The sequence below is a fragment of the Mastacembelus armatus genome, chromosome 20, assembly GCF_900324485.2.
Source record: "Mastacembelus armatus chromosome 20, fMasArm1.2, whole genome shotgun sequence".
NCBI classification, from domain to species: domain Eukaryota; kingdom Metazoa; phylum Chordata; class Actinopteri; order Synbranchiformes; family Mastacembelidae; genus Mastacembelus; species Mastacembelus armatus.
The window spans coordinates 6,209,758-6,228,676 of record NC_046652.1 but is presented as its reverse complement, the minus strand read 5'-3'; the positions used below and the strand labels follow the sequence as shown (position 1 = coordinate 6,228,676).

At 38.9% G+C, this 18,919-nt stretch overlaps 2 protein-coding genes across 3 annotated transcripts; one reads left to right on the top strand and one right to left on the bottom strand.

Moving 5' to 3' along the window:
* Window positions 1-590: 590 nt before the first annotated feature.
* Window positions 591-3,123, bottom strand: cbln2b (cerebellin 2b precursor). Its single transcript, XM_026292428.1, has 4 exons — window positions 3,082-3,123; window positions 2,244-2,786; window positions 1,029-1,148; window positions 591-920 (listed from the first exon to the last, which is right to left on the bottom strand). Exons 2-4 carry the CDS (start codon window positions 2,529-2,531, stop codon window positions 723-725), a joined length of 606 nt encoding a protein of 201 aa, XP_026148213.1. The 5' UTR covers window positions 2,532-2,786; window positions 3,082-3,123; the 3' UTR covers window positions 591-722.
* Window positions 3,124-7,980: 4,857 nt separating this feature from the next.
* Window positions 7,981-18,415, top strand: fbxo15 (F-box protein 15). 2 transcript variants are annotated; one of them, XM_026292832.1, is made up of 10 exons: window positions 7,981-8,054; window positions 8,268-8,393; window positions 10,170-10,274; window positions 10,905-11,144; window positions 12,492-12,695; window positions 12,796-12,925; window positions 13,081-13,163; window positions 13,890-14,035; window positions 15,006-15,130; window positions 15,530-18,413. In XM_026292832.1, the coding sequence occupies exons 2-10, from the start codon at window positions 8,293-8,295 to the stop codon at window positions 15,791-15,793; spliced, it is 1,398 nt and encodes a 465-aa protein (XP_026148617.1). In that variant the 5' UTR covers window positions 7,981-8,054; window positions 8,268-8,292; the 3' UTR covers window positions 15,794-18,413. The 2 variants fall into 2 exon arrangements, with proteins under 2 accessions (XP_026148617.1, XP_026148619.1); XM_026292834.2 differs by lacking the exon at window positions 10,905-11,144 and having other exon boundaries at window positions 15,530-18,415.
* The last annotated feature ends 504 nt before the right edge of the window (window positions 18,416-18,919 follow it).

The following is an 18,919-nucleotide window of genomic DNA, read 5'->3' as shown; positions in this document are numbered from 1 at the left end:
CCTTTTTTCTCTTTTAATAAACTCGTCGGTGGCCTACATTTGGCTTATTTTCAATATGTTCAGCATCCAAACGCAACACCATTGACAGCACAAAACATAAAGAAAAAAAAAAATTCCATTCGTGCAAAAAAAAAATGCCTTGGATGTGAAAGCACTTCTTCTCTGGATGTCCATAATTCCATATACTTCACTTTGACGCAAACCATATATTCTTTAAGGCTATACAAACATAAAATAGAGCATAACACACTCGGCCTGTTCATCCACTTCTCGTCTTCTCCCTTGTCCGTTTTGCCCAGGTACACTCGTTCACCTGTTGGCATAGTTTGTTTTCCAAGCAAGATAAAAATCCATATACCCGACAAGCACACGCCACAGGGAGGTCAAAACGTTTAAGCATCCAGATTGCGTTAAAGTTGACTGATGGATTTGAATATATGAAACTCCAAGGAAACGTTCATATTTGACTAGATAGTGGACGAGTGTATACAGATATTCGTCGGCTTCCTTGGCTGACAGTTTATTTAAGTTAAAAAGAAATGGCATTTTTTTTTGTTTTCTTTTCTTTTTGTTTCTTTTTTGTTGTTTTTTGTTTTTGTTGTTTTTGTTTTCGTTTTTTTTGTTTTTTTTGTTTTTTGTTTTGTTTTGTTGTTGTTGTTGCTGCTGTCGTTGTTCCTCAGCCTAAGTAGAGTCCCGTGCGACGAGGGTCATCACAGATTAGATTATAGAGGAAAGACTAGAAAGCCTGAGAAGGTGGAGTATTTCCATCCGCCCATTAGGGTGCCCCGTTCCAGCTTCAGATAGACCCGGTCGTCCCGTTCAACCATCAGCAGTACTCCGTTGCTGGCCGCCTCTCTCGTGACGTCCTGGTCACCGGCGAATGCTGATATAACCGGGAAATCATTCTGCATCAGGTTCACCTGCAGAGGAAGAGAGACACGGAGATTTGAGCCTCACGTTCAGTTTTGTCCATTCACTAAAATGTTACAAAATGCTGATTGGAGACCAACTATCTCATAATTTCTCACTTGTATGGTTTGTCTGTTGTAGACCTTCACCACGTGGAAGCTGAAACTATATATCCCCCTCCTTGGAGCCTGGAAAACACTTGCTTTGAGATCGAAATGGTTGCCGATGTTCACTAAAACCTGTGACCAAAAAGGGCGCACAATGAGACATCGCTCTATCGTTTTCCATTTGCATGCTTCACTTAACATGACAGCTGGTTCTATGGTAGCCAAATGTATTGTTTCCCTCTGCTACGCATCGTGACTACAGAGAGGCGGATCTGTCATAGCCTGGTTCTGTTGTGCCAAATGTTTTAGTCTGTTCTACAGTCACAGTTTGGGATAGCCTACTTCCCAGCTGCGTATAGCAGCAGGCCTCTGTTAAATACCTCAGCTCTGAAAACTTACTGGAACTACCGAGCAAAAGCCACACAGTGCACATGTGAATTCGGCCTAAGACGCAGAAGTGATAAGCGATTCTGAATGAATAATTACTCGTTTAAGCGTCACATTTCCAGGTTCTCCAATTACGCACAGCATTAAGGGAGAGGAGAACTGCATTGTGTTCTTTAAGGTATTCGGGGCTCAGATAACACAGCGCGAGCAGTGATAGCAAATCAATGAAGTCAAGTCAAGTCAAGTCAGATTTTATTTATATATCCCAATATCACAAATCACGAATTTGCCTCAAGGGGCTTTACAATCTGCACAGCATACGACACCCTTTGTCCTTAGACCCTCGAACTGGACAAGGAAAAACTCCCTAAGAAAACCCCTTTAACGGGAAAAAGGAAGACACCTCAGGAAGAGCAACAGAGGAGGGATCCCTCTTCCAGGACGGACAGACATGCAATAGATGTCGTGTGTACAGAACATAGTAGATTCACAGTCTGGACATTCTGGATAACAAAAATTGATTAATGAAGAACATCATCCAGGAGGACCAGCATCTTCCAGGTGCCTCCAACAGATCCAACTCACATGACCTCCCCTCCAGACAAAGACCTGGAAGGAGGACAGACTACACAGACACACAAGAGGCAAATACCCAAGCACGGCCTTATGCATAAAGTATGTCCTTAAACAAGTTATATGCGCCCACTGCAAATATATAGACTGTAAATTGTAGATAGAAAAAAACAACCAAGGGGAAAACAGGAATGAAGCTAAGATATTGGTCCAAATCTGTTTTACATTACGCTGCTGCTGGAGTGTGTTAATCAATGGACATCTGACCTGGTCAAAATAGATGGTCATAGACGTGTTGCTCATCTCAGACGGCTCATGGTTGGTTCCACGCACGGCAGAAAAAGCCACCTTTGCCCCAGCAGAGCGGACTGATATGCCAAGTGAGGATGTGACTGCTCCGTCCGAAGAAGGGTTCGAGTCGCACACCACAAGACACTTCCCTTCGAGCACGATGGGCTCCGTCTCATTCTGGCCGAGGCAGAGAACCAAGCTGCATCCCAAGAGGAGGACCTGTGCCAGTATGGCACATGGTCCCAGGCAGCGCGCTGGCACCATGGTCGGATCGCTGATCCCGTGCACACTGATACAACCCGGCAGCCCCTTGGAGGTTTGTTAGTACTCGATCACCTGGTCCAGACCTACTCCCTTCTCTCTTCCCCTCACTCTCTTCCTCTTTCTGTGATTCTCCCTCACTCTCTCAAACACCCTCTGACACACAGACGCACTCAGACTCTCCGGCTGAGTCTTCCCTCCCTCCTGTGCGTCTTAGTTGATTTTGGGAGAGTATTCAGACAACTGTTGTTGTAAATCCTGATGATATAAGATAAAATGAGAGTTTCCGTGTCAGACAACAATAGGGGAAGATTTGTAAGGAGTTCAAATGATAAACTGAGATATATTTTGCGTGAGTTCAATGGCTATCGTGCGTAGTTTTCGTTTTCTATTTGCCCGTTATTAACTAAAGAAACTAACACTTCGTAACAATTTCTAATGTTTATTAAAAAAAAGATATAGTTGTGATTTTCCAAGGTTGTAACCTATAATTAGGGTAAAATAAGCACATAGCTGTAATTCTCGTTTAAAAAAAAGGTAAACTGAGACCTACCTGTGCTATCCATCCCGCCGGTATGCTCCCTGTCTCTCGCAGACTGAACTGAGTGCTCAGTTCGCTGGTGCAAAAAAGCTCGAGTCTCTGGGCTCCCTTTCGAGGGACAACTCACGCCCATTCTTTGTGTGTAGCCACTACAACAAGACTCCTCAGAAGTGTCCCTCAATTAAGAGCACATGCGTGGACTAATGGATTTGTTCACATGTTAATGAGTTCAGTGCTGCGAGCTCAGGGGTCCCTCGGGACGGAAGAGATCACTTTGCTCTCAGTATATGTCATTTATATGCTGTGGGTTTCTCACGTCTCTTTCTGAATAATCCAGAATGACGGGGGATGCTGCGGATAACCTTGCTGTTGCATGGAAAACTCAGCACGCATGAATATGCTACTAATTTGAGACTTAAAAGATCATTTTATGAGTCCAATAAAGATACTTGTGCGCCATCCAGTGGCAGATCAGAATGTCTCACATATGGCTTTCAAAGATAGGCTATATTCAAATAATAAAGCCTGAAAGTGATTAAAATACTAGTCGTCTGATATTGGCATAGGCCTATTGGCACATGCATATTACACTAAACAAACATCCCATATGGAAGTTGGAAATTAGCCAACCCTTCAGAAAAGATCACCTCTCAGAGAGTGACCTGTACCTCTTCTTACCACTCTTAGCCTTCCTTTTCATTTCCTGACATGTCTTGTCTTTTGGAGAGATGTGTAGAGGTTCCCTGTCAGTGCTTCACACCTCTGAAGTGTCTGCGTACCAGCTTTACAAATGGTGACCCTTCACGTTAGACCTTTAATGAGGTGCCATTTTTCTACTGGCAACTAGCAACATCATATAATGGACTCACATTGGTAACAAGAACATACAGTATAGACCCTCTTCAAACTCAGCGGCTCAAGTAAATAGTCTGAACACCACGTTTCCTTCAACATAATTTATCAGGACTGAAATTTGTCTGCTGGATGAAAGAAAACTTAATTCCACTTTTTATAAGCACTAAAAGCCCTGATACAAACACAGAACCTGTGGTTGAATGTCTGTTATTTGCTTCCATAATTGCTGCATGCTTCGATAATGATCCACATTACTTGCAGTGCAAGAAAAGGCATATTTTTAGATATAATCATAGTGATCCTTCCCTTCTTTCTCAGTCCCATTTGACAAACATCGGACTGTCAGAGCTGACTGACAAACCATGCGGAAGAGTGACATCAGGTATCCGAGAGCCACAACTGACCCCAGGCACTTCAGAAGGACACATAGCTACAGACGACATCAAATGTCAAGTAAGAGGGGACATGCGAGGCAAAGGTATGTTGCCTACATGGCATTACCATACCAGGGGCTGCCGTCGCCCTAAAAGGGACTTGACTAACATCAGACAAGCTGATTGGCTAGACTGACAACAGTGTTATGGTTATTTTCCCTGACAGCTAGTAGAGCCTACTGACTTCAAGGAACGGGAAGGTTGATTATGTGATGGCTTGTGAAGCAAGTCCTCTCCTTTTCAAATGATTTTTTTTCCCTTTACAAATCACACAAATATTTATATAAACACGATCCCCCTCATATCTTAGATTTAATGTTGCTTAAAGTCATTTTTAGTGTTCAAATAGCTGATGCAGTTTGTCCAATAATTATTACTTCTACAGACATTATTCATATAATTGAATTGATTCAGCAAAATCATATGTTTCTAATGGTTTGAAATAGCCACATTAAAATAAATACAGTATGTCTGTCCATCTGGCTGCCTGTCCATCTGTGCACAGCTATAAATGAATCTGAAATTACGTATCTGAAATGAGGTCAGATTGTCAAATAAGGTCATTTGTTCTCTCTCTCTCTCTCTCTCTCTCCCTCTCTCCCTCCCCCCCTTTCCCCCTCTCTCTCTCCCACCCTGAAAGAAATTGTTCAGAGAAAAAGATGGAGATTGTATTATATTAGAAAAATTTGACCTCTATTTTAGCATATGTGAGGAGATAAACAACATCTTAACATCTTGCATGTCCCCTATGCTGTTATAGTGCTGTGCTAACACCCTGATAAGGAGCTATATTGCTAACCTGGAGAAAGGTTGCAGCAGACCATACCATCCCTGGTAGAGCTTACAGTAATTGATGTCATGTATTGTGTGTGTGCTTGCATTAATCACATTGCAGGGCCCTGTTCAATTCAGCTTCCGATTTATTATAATTCCAGACAAAAAGCAGGTTTGTTATTACAGGTAAGATATCCAGATAATGACATTAAGTCACTGCGGTGTCTGTGAAGATATCTATATAGTTATTCAAACCTCACGTAAAACATCAGGTTTTTTTGTAATTGTAGAAAGTATGTGTTTTGTCTGGTATTTGCAAAACCAAGATGCTAAAGATAATCAGTGAATAATTTTTATTAGGTAGATTTTCTCAATTTTTTTTCTAGGGGCCAGTACAACTCAATTCCCCAGAAACCCCAGCGACCTACCTTAAAGTTACAGTAGGTGATTCCTTTCAGAGGCATTTTTGGTAGATATTACAAATGCCATCACATTCCTATCCACGCTCTGTGCCACATTGTCTTTGCTTACTGGTTAGCATGCCCACACACACACACACACACACTCAGACGTGAGTTGTTGTATACCAGTGAAAAGTAGCGTGTGTGTGGATAACAGGATTATTCGGCACAGAAAACTCATTGCAGGATTATGTTGGATTGTTGAAGTTGTGTGTGTTTTCCTAACCAAATCACATATCCTCCATTTTACCTGGTAGTGTGTGCTAACTGTGTGGCAGTGATAATTAAAGTGTTCAGAAGTTCATTGGCATCTACTCATGTTTCTAATCGAACACAGTTGAAGTGGGACAGCAATTAACCATGAGTGAGGTGATCTGCATCATAACGTGGACAGATCAGTTTAATTTTGTTTGAGGGGATGTGTTATTTGAAATCTAAAACCTTAACCAACATAACTGTTACATATATATTAGCCCAGCACTAAGGTTAGTTAAATTACATCTGACTGAACCTGGACAATTGCTCTGATCCTCTTCTCAACAACAGCTTCCTTAGTAGTCAGGCAGTGCACATTCATGTGTTCTGGAGGAGTGGTTTTAGATAGAAGTCAGAACCAAAGGGTGGGATTTTTTTTTTTTTGGTTTTCCACTTTCAAAATTGAGCATCCTCTTGCTGGGGTTTTCACGATTATTTGCACTAATTTTAAGTCCACCCACAGACTTAGTGATTGTGGCAGCCATCTCTGATTATTCCCCTTAGATTCATGTGGTGCAGGCTGCCATCTTGTTGTTCACCATCTTCTTTACCTTTCCCTCTTTCAAACACAGACGTACACTTACAACTAACACATACACATAAGACACATTATGCCTATATATAGTTCACCATTTAGCAACATTATAATGATATACCTTGTGCTGTTATACTTTTATATAAAAAGCATTGACTGTCCAGTTAATGCTTTTTATATAAAAATCCCTGTTATGTTTTAATAAGTGATTATGGTTCTTGCTTTAATATTATCTGGCACCTGACATTTATAACTAAACTTAAATAATTCATTAAAATTATATAAAATCAATGCTAAATAATTTATGAGTGAGATGACAGATATTTTGGTTGTACTTATATAGTTGGTACTTGGTGGCACCTCAATCAGGCTACCTACACCTAATTTTAGAATATTTTGTATGCCTGACGCAAAACTGTATTATGTTATTATTATTATTTATACTGTAAAGACAGAACAGTTAAATGTTACAAAGGCCAAAAAAATGTAGCAAATGTAAAATTGTCTGTAGCTGAAGATTTGCAGCATTCACAGCAAAATTATTAGTGTTAACACAACAAAGTGTTTATATGTGAACAGTGGACACATAAAGATGACACATTAAGTTCAAGATGAATCAGCCAAAACGTATGTAGATGAAAAAGATAACAGGGTAACTATATAATTGTGTTTAAGAGTGTACTGCATCTTACATGATTTACAGACTACATCACATTGACTTATACCAATTGTAAAATTGTTATTTTGTAGGCACATCTCCATTTCCTGTAAGTCAGAAGTGAAATGTAACCAAGGATTTATGCAAATATTGTAGTTAAATGCAGTTAAGCTTATTCTGTGTGTGTGTGTTTGTGTGTGCCCAACAACTCTGATCCTAAACACACACCAAAATTTGAGATGAAGGGCAGCTATGTAGCTGCCAAGTAAAAAACTGTATAACTTACTTTGCATAGTAACATTTTAGATATTTTCTGTATTCACATTTATTAACTTGCTACTTACGTTGTTAATCCATTTGTTGTCAATTAAAAGTATGAAGTGATTCTAAAAACACCAATACATAATAACTTAATTTTGACGCTCAGGTTAAAGATCTGAATAGTTTTTTCAACTTTGTACACTGTGCATAATGGATTCCTTCCAAACCTGAGACTTAACCTTACCCTAAACGTAACCAGTCACCTCTGCCTACTCCCAGGTCTTGGGGTCTAATACCCTAAGTGGGGTTATGATAAGGGTGGATTAAGGGTAAGAATCATAACCTACCACTGGTTAGGGTGAAGGTTAGGTTCATGTGGGGAAACGGCAGAATCTACTCCCAAGTTTTTGGGTCTTTGTAGAATGTCTTTGATAAATCTCTGGAGTAGGCTACTTTAATTTAACTTTTTCTTTTCAGTGACCCTGCAAAATGCTGTCCTATATTGAAAGACTGTCTAGCCAGCCTTTTACAGTAGTGCCTGATCTAAATATAGCTTTTAAATATTACTCAACAGACTGTATAGACATAAATAAAACATTAGAGTACATATTTCTTTATTCAAATGAAGCTTTTATTTTGAAGGCGAATGCATCATTGCCCACCGGAAGTGTTGTGTCTGCTCGTGGAAGGAGCTGCTGGACGTCGCTATGGCGACAGGACGCGGACAGTTAAGATATTTAATGTGATCAAAGGTATTTTTAACAATTATGGGTTACAGAAAGGGACAGTAAAGTATATATATTTACGTTTCTTACTTAGTGGCGGCTGTGTATGTTGTATCCTAACGTTATAGGTAACTGTTATAGTCCTGTAATCAAAAACCCTGTCAAACAAACACGGCTCTTTGCGTTACACGGCCTTAACTCATCCTTGCGAATATAAATTACCTTGTATCCGTCTCAAAGGGGTCAAGACCAACCAGAGAAACAAATGGCGGCATCAAAAGCAGTTATTTCCACAGTGCGAGCCGTGAGGACATCCAAAAGAGCTGACAAGTCATCTCCAGCGTCCACTCACAACTTTATCGAAAGGTAATCTGTCACAACATGCTCATATTTTCACCTGGGTGACATCCAGCACTTCAGCCAGGCTGTGTTCAGGACCTGTGGCAAGTCAAGGCTTTATTGCCCTGTGAGAAGAAGGATTTATAGACGGGGTTTGTAGCAAAACACAATAATAGCACAGCAAAAGTCGATACAGTTGGACGACACATAAGTAGCCTAACGCTAGCTGTTACGTCCAAATGAAGCAGTCTCATACGGCAATAAAACAATAGACTTTCTTCACAGCTGTCACAGATAGCAACCATGTGGTTAATGCAATTAAAGCAGACATTCACTTTTAGCAAGGTCGTGGTTTGTGCACACTTAAAGCTGATTTGTAGCTTTTTTTGTCTTAAGCTGTCAGTGAGTTGTCTATTCCAGTCACAGTCTGCCTAAAAAGATATGTCTGAAATTATGAAGACTTCTGACCTTTTTGCCCTGTATACCAAATTGTTATTTTTAATCAGAGTGTGATAAAGTGTCTCTGTGAGGGACTGAGCAGGCAACAAACTCTAAACACACATAACACCTACACACATAACAGCTGGTCTTTCAGTTATAAAGAAACAATACACAAATCAAATGACCAAAACAATACATGAACATACTAATATGACCTACATGAATAACAATTTTCCAAAACAAAAAATATCCAATCCTCTTGGAGTTGGAAGCACTTGGTGCAGTCTAATTGGTCACATCCTATATTTAAACTCTCTGCTTCCTGGAGTGCATCTTTTGTTCAGGCCCCACAAGATGACTCCAGCAGCAGCACCAACTGGTAACTCAAATCAAATAATTAGATTTACTCAAACAAAAATACAGCTAAAATTGTGACTATACAATAGTATACTAAATGTGTGCGATACATGTAGAAATTAATGTACTTGTGCAATGCATGATGGTTACCGACATTCAGTTTTTGGGTGTGGCAGCATACAGTCTGAAATGTCTGAAAACAATTAAAATATCTGTTATATATTATTTTATAGATCCTGAAATCCTCTGGTTACCGCTTTAAAATGCACGCAGTATAACAGGATGTGTCAGTTTACTGCCATTTGTCAGTACTGTAGATTCAACTTGATTGACTCATTCATAGCAAGCTAATCTTCTTTCCAAACTCTTAAATGCCCAAAATGACTTAAAACAGCACCTGAGAATGCTGACAGCTCCAAATGTCAGTGTGAGGTTAAGTATCTGAGTAATTTGAATTTTAAAGCTAAAACTTTTTACATTCCCTGGGTGAAACACCAAATATGATTTATTCATTTAGTGTTGTATTTAGTAGTTTCATCTGGTTGTTGTAAAATGTCAGTGCTCAACCAGGTAGATATTGTGAACATGAATATAAATATAGTACAGAAAAAACGAGAGTATTTAGTCTCAAGACAGTAAACCATGCAGAAAGGGGTAATAATTACAGAAGCAAATGAGATTTTGATGTATTTGTATGTTAAAATCTTATAAGAGCATGTTACAAGACAGTAAGTAAATCATATTTTTCTTTTGTGTACCGTATTTACCAATGTACAGACTGACATAGGTCATTTCATTTTGTTGCCAGAAGTGTATGATAAGATAAGATAAAGATTAGATAAACTTTATTTGTCCCTGAAGCAAAATTCACGTATTGCCAAGTAGCCAGTCTTTAGTCATTTTTCTTATATCAGGTATCTCTGAAGAACTGCATGCTGAATAACAGGTGGCATAAAAACACTGGTGTCACTTCTTTGTTCTGATGTCTGATTATCTTTTCTGTAGACTGCCATCTGAGATCCTAATTAAGATTCTGTCATACCTGGATGCCTCTGATCTTTTCAGCATCAGCCACATCAATAAGCTCTTCTTTCAGCTTGCCAATGATAAGTAAGTCTCTCTCTCTATAATGAAGTTATTTGCTTATTGTCTTGTAATCTATGAGAATAAGGTTTTTAGAATAAGTATTTTGTAAAAAAATATGCATTACGCTATTTATTTCTTATTATTTTAAAACAGTACATGGATTTCTAAACTTTTAAAATCTCAAAACAGATTGAATGATGTTACTATATAATTTTTTTTTTTTAAATGAAAGGTTCATAGGACTCACTTTAGGCAGACATACCTTAAGTGGAGTTTTGTAAACAAGGAAGAGCAACAGCTTTCTAGCATCACAAATGACTCTTAAAAAGCAGTTCTTAGGTCAGTGTGAAGTATTTTTCAGATAGAAAATCTGTATATACTATACTGTGGTACTACACTGATCAGGGTAATTTGGCTTCTTATAATGTGATGCAATGTTTTATGCTTTCATTACTTTTAAAATATAGATTTTGTGATAACTTCTCAAATGCTAATTTCTATGAAATCTAAAGAGGAAATGTTTTATCAAACTGTCTTGTCTTGTGATATCCAACATACTATACCTATTTAACATAGTTTTCTCTAATTTTCACCTTAATGCTTTTTTTTTTTCATTATTATCTTTTACTATACCTGCTAACATTATCAATGTAGTTCTCTGTGGAACAAGATATACATAACAGAGTTCGGCAGGAATAAAAGGCAAAAACCTAAGTGCATAGATGAGCTGCTGCTGAAGATGGCCACAGTAGAGGTGAAGGATCAGGTTGCTGGCTACTGGAAGCAGCTGTTCTTCAAGACCGTAGCTTCATGTGACATGAACATATGGAAAAGACAAGTTGGACTTGTCAGCCATCACTCTGGGCTGTCTAGCCAAACAGAACGGGTCCTCAAGTAAGTGACAGTGAGGGAAAAGCTCCTTTTGAGAACCACTTAGATGAAGTACCTGAGGTGTATGATTTGTTTAATGTACCAGGCACTTGATTTCACTTAGCAAACACTTGAGTAACCTGACAAGTGTTGTTGGTGAGTTAAACTAATTGAGAGCTGCCATGTATTTTGAGGAATCAGAAGCTTTTGGCCACTGAGGCTGTAATCAGCATGGGATAGATTTTTTTCTTGCCATGTCTGTTTTACATTTGGAAGTACCATGCATACCCCCTGCACTGTTTGTGGTTAGCAAACAGTAAAACTTTGGGGACTCCCCACTTGCTATCAAGTAAGTTCAAGGGTACAGGCTGGAGGACAGTTCAAGCTGCTAGCAATCAAAACAAAGCATGGTTTGTTTTTCATATCTTACTTAATGACACTTTCTTATTAAAGGTGAGAAAGGAGGTCTCTGTCTGAAAGTGATGTCTGCCCAGGGGATGCCAGCACACAGGGGAAAGCTCTCTTGCCACCCCCACCGCAGGTTCTGCTGTGTTTATATAACCCCTGATTAGAGGTTGTGCAGCACTCAATTTTGACTTCTGTGGCAGTCACTGTGGTACTGAGGGGAAGTAGAAATAATTGTGTTCTTTGCGGAGGCTGTCTGAATGGTTGAAATAAATTACTTAGCCCCCTAACCTCTCATCACCAACACACATGCATACACGCACACCTTCCCCCACCTTCCGCATCCCACCAACTCAGACAATTCCCTGTGGGTGTTTGTCTGATAGAGACACTGAGGAACATGCGATTTACCTTGGTAATAATCATTTCACGAGACACCAGACATACAGACAATGCAGAGTCAAATCCCCTGGGTCATCTGGGGCCTCCTGGGCTGCTCTAGTTTTTAGCTTTGTTCCTCCACTTAATTGATATTTGATGGTGCCTCAGCAAGACGCCAGCTGCATCACAGTAGGGGCAGCTCTGAATCACAGTTTAGACAGAATTGGATCAAGAGATTTATCACAACAGCTGTGGTTTCATTTCATTCATTGCATATCATTCCATTAGCACGAAGAGCTTAACTGCAGTCATACTACTCCCTACTGCTGTCAAAAGGAACGTAATAGCTATTAAACCCATAGTTTGCCTGATTTAAAGAGCAAGAGTCAGCGTTACATACTGGCCAATCATTTGCATTGCATGGCTTCAAATAAATGTTTGGAAGATTTCATTTTTGTTGAACCATTGCAATTCACTTGAGGTCTTCATGTGGTTATTTGAGAATATTAAGTGAGGTATTTCTCAATCACTCTTAGTAGAGAGCATACGTGCAAAACTACAAAAATATGTCATACTTTATTCTAGAAACTTGCACATCACCTGGGAATTGACTGTCACTGATAAGTCAGGGCATGAGGGCACACTGGAGCTGAGCTGGTCCCAGTTTTTTGAGAAATCTCTGACGCTGTGCTGGAGTGGAGGAGGCTCCTTGCCTAACCTCCAGCAGATTTCCACCCTTCAACTTCATGGTGTCAGGAGGATAGCCCTCAGCTGCCCCGGCCTGAAGAAGTAAGACAGCTGGTGTCCATCTCTACTCTTTGTCTAACTGTTCTCGTTTCTCTTTTTCACATCTCTAAGTAAAACCTGTTTGATTTGCTTGCCCTGTCAGACCTGGCAGGAGGTCCCTTATGGCAAAGTTAGACATGCAAACTCTAACTGAAGATATGCAGGTCATTGGTCAGGATAGACTGGTTGAACTGAAGCTGCTGCAACCTGGCATCGTCATTGGTATCTGGAGGGTAAATAAAAAAATATATATATTATTCAATAATCTATTGTACTGTAACTGTAACAAGAAAATATAAAATCATTTGTCATTTTTAATTGGATTTAATTTTTAATTTTTTTTAGCAGGAAATTTTACAAAGACTTCAAGTTAATGTTTTCTTTATAGGGCCAGTGCTCTGTTGCCTTTGTCATGTTCACCCTCCACTTCCACAGGCTAGTGGAAAGAAGCATTCAGGGATCATCTGCATGGTATGCTGCACCTTTTATTCACCTGGCATGCAGTGTGTCACCATCAGATGGTTAGGGCTCAAATTGAAAGGATGTGATAAGTGACAGGATTCATTTGATGTTCCTGGTGTGGCTTCTCTATGATGCACTGCATGACAAAGAATTTTTATATAAAGAAGGTTATTCTTGTCATGTGTCAGGTTTAGTTACACCAGTGATTTTTTTTTTTTAAATCACCTTTGGATACTGGCAACTCTCAGTATTGGAAAATCTATCAAATGGAACAGTCAGAGAAGGGAAAAGTGACTCTTGGTTGAGTTGCTCACAAGAGTTGTCCACATCTATGCCATAAACTGTGATGAGCAGTCTAAAGTAGACATTTAAAAAAGTATCTTTTTTTTTAAAAAATGTTCTTCTTTGTGCATTTGAAAACAAAACTTCGTTATGTTTATTACTGTAGTTGTCTTGTTTTGAAAATGCTTCACTGATTATCCGAGGGGGTAGACAGAATCATCAGCACTTCAGTGCTATTGATTTTTCTTTTACCTTTTGTGAGCCTTGCGCTTCAGCTTTGCGTGGACATAGCCCCCTCTTCTGGTTTCTTTTGAGAGCACAATGTAATAGCATGATTACAGTCCACTGAAATGATACACTTCTGAAAAACATTGATGAGAAACCTTTCTTAAAGTTTTCTTCACCTAACACAGTGTCAGTGTTGTTTACCTTTCAACATTTTTCTTTTGCCAGCCCCTATGTGGAGCCATTGGTCAAAGCCCCCTTTGATGACATAGACCCTGAATATGGTCTCCATGGTTACCAACTACACATGGTTCTCCACAACACTGTATGCGACTTCATGTCTGCCTGCTTTTCCCAGCTCTTCTGCCGGAGAAGTAATCTATTTATACTAATACTCACTAAGTCACTGTGAAATGATGATGACAAAATCTAGTGTATAAGCCTTTTAAAACCTCTAGGCTCTCTTATAAGAGCAGTCTTTTAAAAATCTGAGAATTTTCTGATATTACATACTGTATTTATAGTTATGTGTCCCTAGCCATAAGTCCAACATAGAAAGACTTCACAGGCCATCGAGTAGTAAATGCTGTCTTTCGACCTCTATATATCACCAGCATTGTTTAGCAGATTGTGCTGTATGAATGATATGCACCATCCTGCACATTTGCACATTGCATTTGAACATGTAAGTGTTATTTTATAGTTTTGGTATTAGCATGGCACAGTGGTTAGCAGTGCAGTGGTCAGCACTGTTACCTCACAGCAAGAGTTTGGCTTTAAACCTGTGACCCTTTTGCAAGGTAAATGGGTACAGCTGATGGATGGCTTACTCTCTGACAGCAGTATCCATGTAGAAGTGCCTCTTGTGAATCGCTGCCAGTATTCCTTACCTGCATCCTGTTTTGCCAATGTCTGGTTTCCCCTGTTGGATTTTGACTTATCCACCCTTGTTCTGAACTCTTTGTCTCTCCTGTGTATGGACAGTTGTTATTCTTTGTATCTGGGCAGTTGTCTAACCTTTGTTTGAACTGTTGCCTCTCCTGTGAGTGGATGTTTGTTTTCTACATGGAAGTTGTTTGCCCATGTCTGAACTATTTTCCTGAATCTACCTGCTTGATACAAACACCTGTTATGTTCACAATTGCAATTACATTCAGAATACAGTTACATATATTTGAAGGTCATTATATTGTCTGTAGATTTAAATCCAGGTAACATCAATACCCAGCTCATGTGATTTTCTAACAAAAGTTTTACTCTGATACTTTCATATTTGAACTTGTATGCATTCATTAAGTAACACTAAAACAGTGTTAAAACATTTGTGCTATTGTCTTTGACCAGCTCAGATCCATGATGGACTCATTCAGTTGACTGCCATTAGCAAGAGAAATGTGTTTCAGCACACACCTCTTACAGGCAACATCACACTGCCCTGGAGGTGTGAGGCCCTGCAGGGTGAGGTGGAGGTAATGCTGTACATGTATTATCAGCTACTTGCATGGTGTTCCACTACATGTTTTTAGAATGAAAAAACATGTAGTGCATCCTACATTATGCATCCTAAATATCTTTCTAACATATAGTAAAAAGTGCAAAAATAAAGAGACAACATTCCAGTTTTATTATTTTGGTAGGAGACCTATTAAAATGTTGTTTTTAGAGTTGCAGGTTAGCTACAGTTGAAATATCCCATGTTATTATTTTTTATTTATTTGTTTTTGTCAGTTTACTCAGCATAATAGATCTGTTATATATAAAGAAGCTAGCATTGTATAGTATACATAGGGGTGAAATCTGAATGAATTCATAACCCAATAGTTTTCATTGAAAATAAGTCTTAATACATTTACTTTTCTTCTCACCAGAACTGCTGCATCATGAGTTTGACTCTATTGGATGAATTCAGGAAACCCTTCTGGTGTTTCAGTTGTCCTGTTTCAATAGTTCTGCAAAAGACCGTTTTCTGTGACTTTGATGGTGAGCACTACCTGATCCAACATCAGGACTCTGATGGTCAGGTGAAGATGGAATTTGTATGGATGGAGCAACAGAAGCAGTTTGTCCTTGTTAGCTTAGTTGTGTATGTGACCACTTGCAAAGTCAACAAACATTTTGGTAGAGATTACTGAACATTTTTATAAAAATCAGGTATATATATATGACCTTGACTGCATTATCAGACATGCAACCACTTATAAAAGAGAAAACTGAGTTTAATGTCCACACTGTAGGCAAGTCTGGCCATAGTGATAGAATTAGTGTGGGAGCAATAGTTAAAAACAATTGCCATGCTGCTGATATGCCATCGCTGCTGATAGCAGTAAAATAAAGCATGCCTCTGGGTAATAGGATTTCAAGAGGTTTCCCTTTCTGGTCGGTCATCACCTTGAAAAGATGCTTATTTTTCCAAAACCAACTGGCAGTAAATCCAATATAATTAGCCAAAATGAAAAGAAGGGTTAACAGCATCTGTGATGAATTGATTTTTATCACAAACTTCACAATTGAATTAGAACAGCAACTGTTATGGGGTGAGAGACGCTGTGTGAGACACCATGTGAAACCATATTTTTAACATTTTACATGACCTGTTCTATGTAACTGCACCCAGGATACACTTCATCTTTAATATCATACTGAATAAATATAGAGAGAAGAGCTGTACAGGACTACATTACATTATTGACTTACACACACTATACTAAGAAATTACATGGTGTCACCCATTGCTTCTACTGATTGAGATGCACCATGTAAGACTTCAGGTTGCCACACATTTTCATGAGAGTGACCTTCATATTATTGTTTGCTGTCACATCAAGCTGCTCTAACAGCTTGATGTAAACCAGGAGCCAAGGGTATTGTGGGCTAGTAATAGACTTATAGGAACATAAAGGCAGTTATTCAGACATTTGAGTCAGAGTAATGGCTAAACAAGGGATATGGATTTTGAGGGCAAGGACCATTGAGCCTTGAGTGAAAACATTAATATCCTGTCTGGTGATGCAGAAAGTATTAACTTTATTCTCCTACACAGATTTTTATTTATTTATTTTTGCAAATAATTAGATTTAGAATGACTAAAAATATTCAAGTATGTACATTTAGAGTTATTTGAATATAGTTTAATATAGGTAGTTCTCCAGTAGATGGCCCTCTTTAGTAAACAATGAGTGAATCCAAACATCAGAGGTTATCATTTTCTCCATTGTTCAACCAGTGCAAAGAGAATTTTGGAGAAAGCTGTAAATTATTGATTAATGAACATCCATATGTGGATCAGTTCTGATCTGATCAGTGAATGTATTGTGCTCTTCATATATTTTCCATGTTGTTTTTTTTTCTTCTTTTCTGCTCGTTTACAACATAATTACAAGCCTGTTCGTTAATCAAAACTTAAAAAAGAGTTTAACACCAAATAATTAAGAAAGAATCCACAGCCAAGCCACCGAACGGGTAAATTTAGTGACATAAAGCTTCATTACACTCATCTTTCTTGGTTTCCTCACAGGCTAATCTTGGAAGAAAATTGCTGCCATTTTTAGACTTTAATTTTCTCCCTTGTGAGTGGCCAGCTGGGTCTGCAAACTATACAGCCTCAGACACCAATGACAACCCTTGTTTAGTTCTCTCATTGGAGGAAAACAGTCAACTAAAGAAATACACCCAGAAGGTGCTTGATTTTATGTGTATATGCATTTGTATGGCTCTATTACTGCAAGGACAAGTCTGAGTTTTAGACTATAGTATTGACATTTTAGAAAACTGAGGACATTTTGGGCAGTCTTCATGTTTTCACATATCTTCAAAGAGCTTTTAAAGGTTAATACTTGGCTTTAAGGTTCAAGTTACAATTCGATTTAAGGGCCAGGGAATGCATTATCTCAGTAAGTGTCCGCACAGTGTGTGTGTTTGCAGAGAAGAGCTACAGTACACACAACATCTTTTTTGGAAGACTTTGCACTGACAGTGAATGCAAAGCCGTCACAATTTCTGCCCTGAAACATTTTCCCTACAGTATATTAGCCAGGTTGGTAAGGGATTTGGGCTGGGGAAGTTAATGATGCCTGTAATGACCTGAAAAAACATCAACTAAAACAGCCCCAAATATCTATGATAAACATATCATGTTAGAGGCAACATTATCTAGCAAAAAGCATTTTATTGATGCAACAGAATAACAGACTGTCAGACATTTATATCATGGGGAGTGAACTTTGCTACAATGACCATGCAGTCACCCTCCTCTTGCTCAACTTCTTCAATTCATGATCCCAATGGAGGAGGACTTGATGCTGAGGAAAGCTTAGAGTGGTGACAGTATTGTAATAGGCTCCTAATGCCCAGTAAAATTCTCCTTAAATGATAGATCATGACCTGATATTTGTGGGAGAAAAATCCATTTATATTTAAGCTGTGCCTCTCTCCGTGGCTCCAAGTGCTGATGTGCAGTATGAGAAGAAGAGTGCCAATTTCTGCTACATAGTCCAATATTGCATCATTCTGCAGTATACGTCACAATAAATGTGATACCACTGATAACCTTATAAATACTTTTTATCACACACTTTTGCTTGATGACATGATCTGGCATTGTGAAGAAAATGCAGTAGCGAAATTGCTCATATTAAAAGAGAACTGGCCACATGACTACTTACATTTGTTTTGAAGTGGGTAGATGGCATCCAGTTTTGAAAAATGTTTGCTCCATGTCTCTTACTCTTCTATACATTATCTATATTGTTTGTAAGAGAATAGTGAATGTATTGTGTCAAAAATAAATTACTTGTCTTTATTTCTCTTTCATTTTCTTGCACGTTACTTAGTATGTGTGCCAGTGAATGAGAGGGGTGGCATGAGTCAGCATTTTATCCAGTGAGGTACTTTACAATTTCACACAGTTCACTTGTTTATATTACCCTCACAGTAGCATCCTGTGGCTGCCTGGATGCAGAGCAGATGTTTGGTAGACAGGTACATTTCACTCTCCTTTTCTTTATCCTGCTGTAGGTGAATGTAGGTTTTTAAAAACAGTTCCCTGGTTATCTGTGCACAAACTTATATTTTCAAGGTCAGATTTTAAAAGAAATGTTTGACACTGGGAAATACAATCATTGATTGTTGCTGTGAATTTTTTGAGATTGTAACCTCGCCCCATTTGCATGGTCCACATCAGGCAGGAAAACAAGCTGAGGCTTGTGATCCACAGAGGAAAAACCTGGTCATCCCTTATGTAGCAGGTGTTTCAGAGAGGC

Excerpts from the sequence above, each read along its gene's own strand:
- cbln2b (XM_026292428.1), bottom strand. The coding sequence starts at position 2,531 with ATGGTGCCAGCGCGCTGCCTGGGACCATGTGCCATACTGGCACAGGTC. Across the intron at positions 1,149-2,243 it reads TGACCATCTATTTTGACCAG|GTTTTAGTGAACATCGGCAA; the intron begins GTCAGATGTCCA and ends TTTTGGTCACAG. Across the intron at positions 921-1,028 it reads ACAACAGACAAACCATACAA|GTGAACCTGATGCAGAATGA; the intron begins GTGAGAAATTAT and ends CTTCCTCTGCAG.
- fbxo15 (XM_026292832.1), top strand. The coding sequence starts at position 8,293 with ATGGCGGCATCAAAAGCAGTTATTTCCACAGTGCGAGCCGTGAGGACA. Across the intron at positions 8,394-10,169 it reads ACTCACAACTTTATCGAAAG|ACTGCCATCTGAGATCCTAA; the intron begins GTAATCTGTCAC and ends TCTTTTCTGTAG. Across the intron at positions 12,926-13,080 it reads TCGTCATTGGTATCTGGAGG|GGCCAGTGCTCTGTTGCCTT; the intron begins GTAAATAAAAAA and ends TTTTCTTTATAG.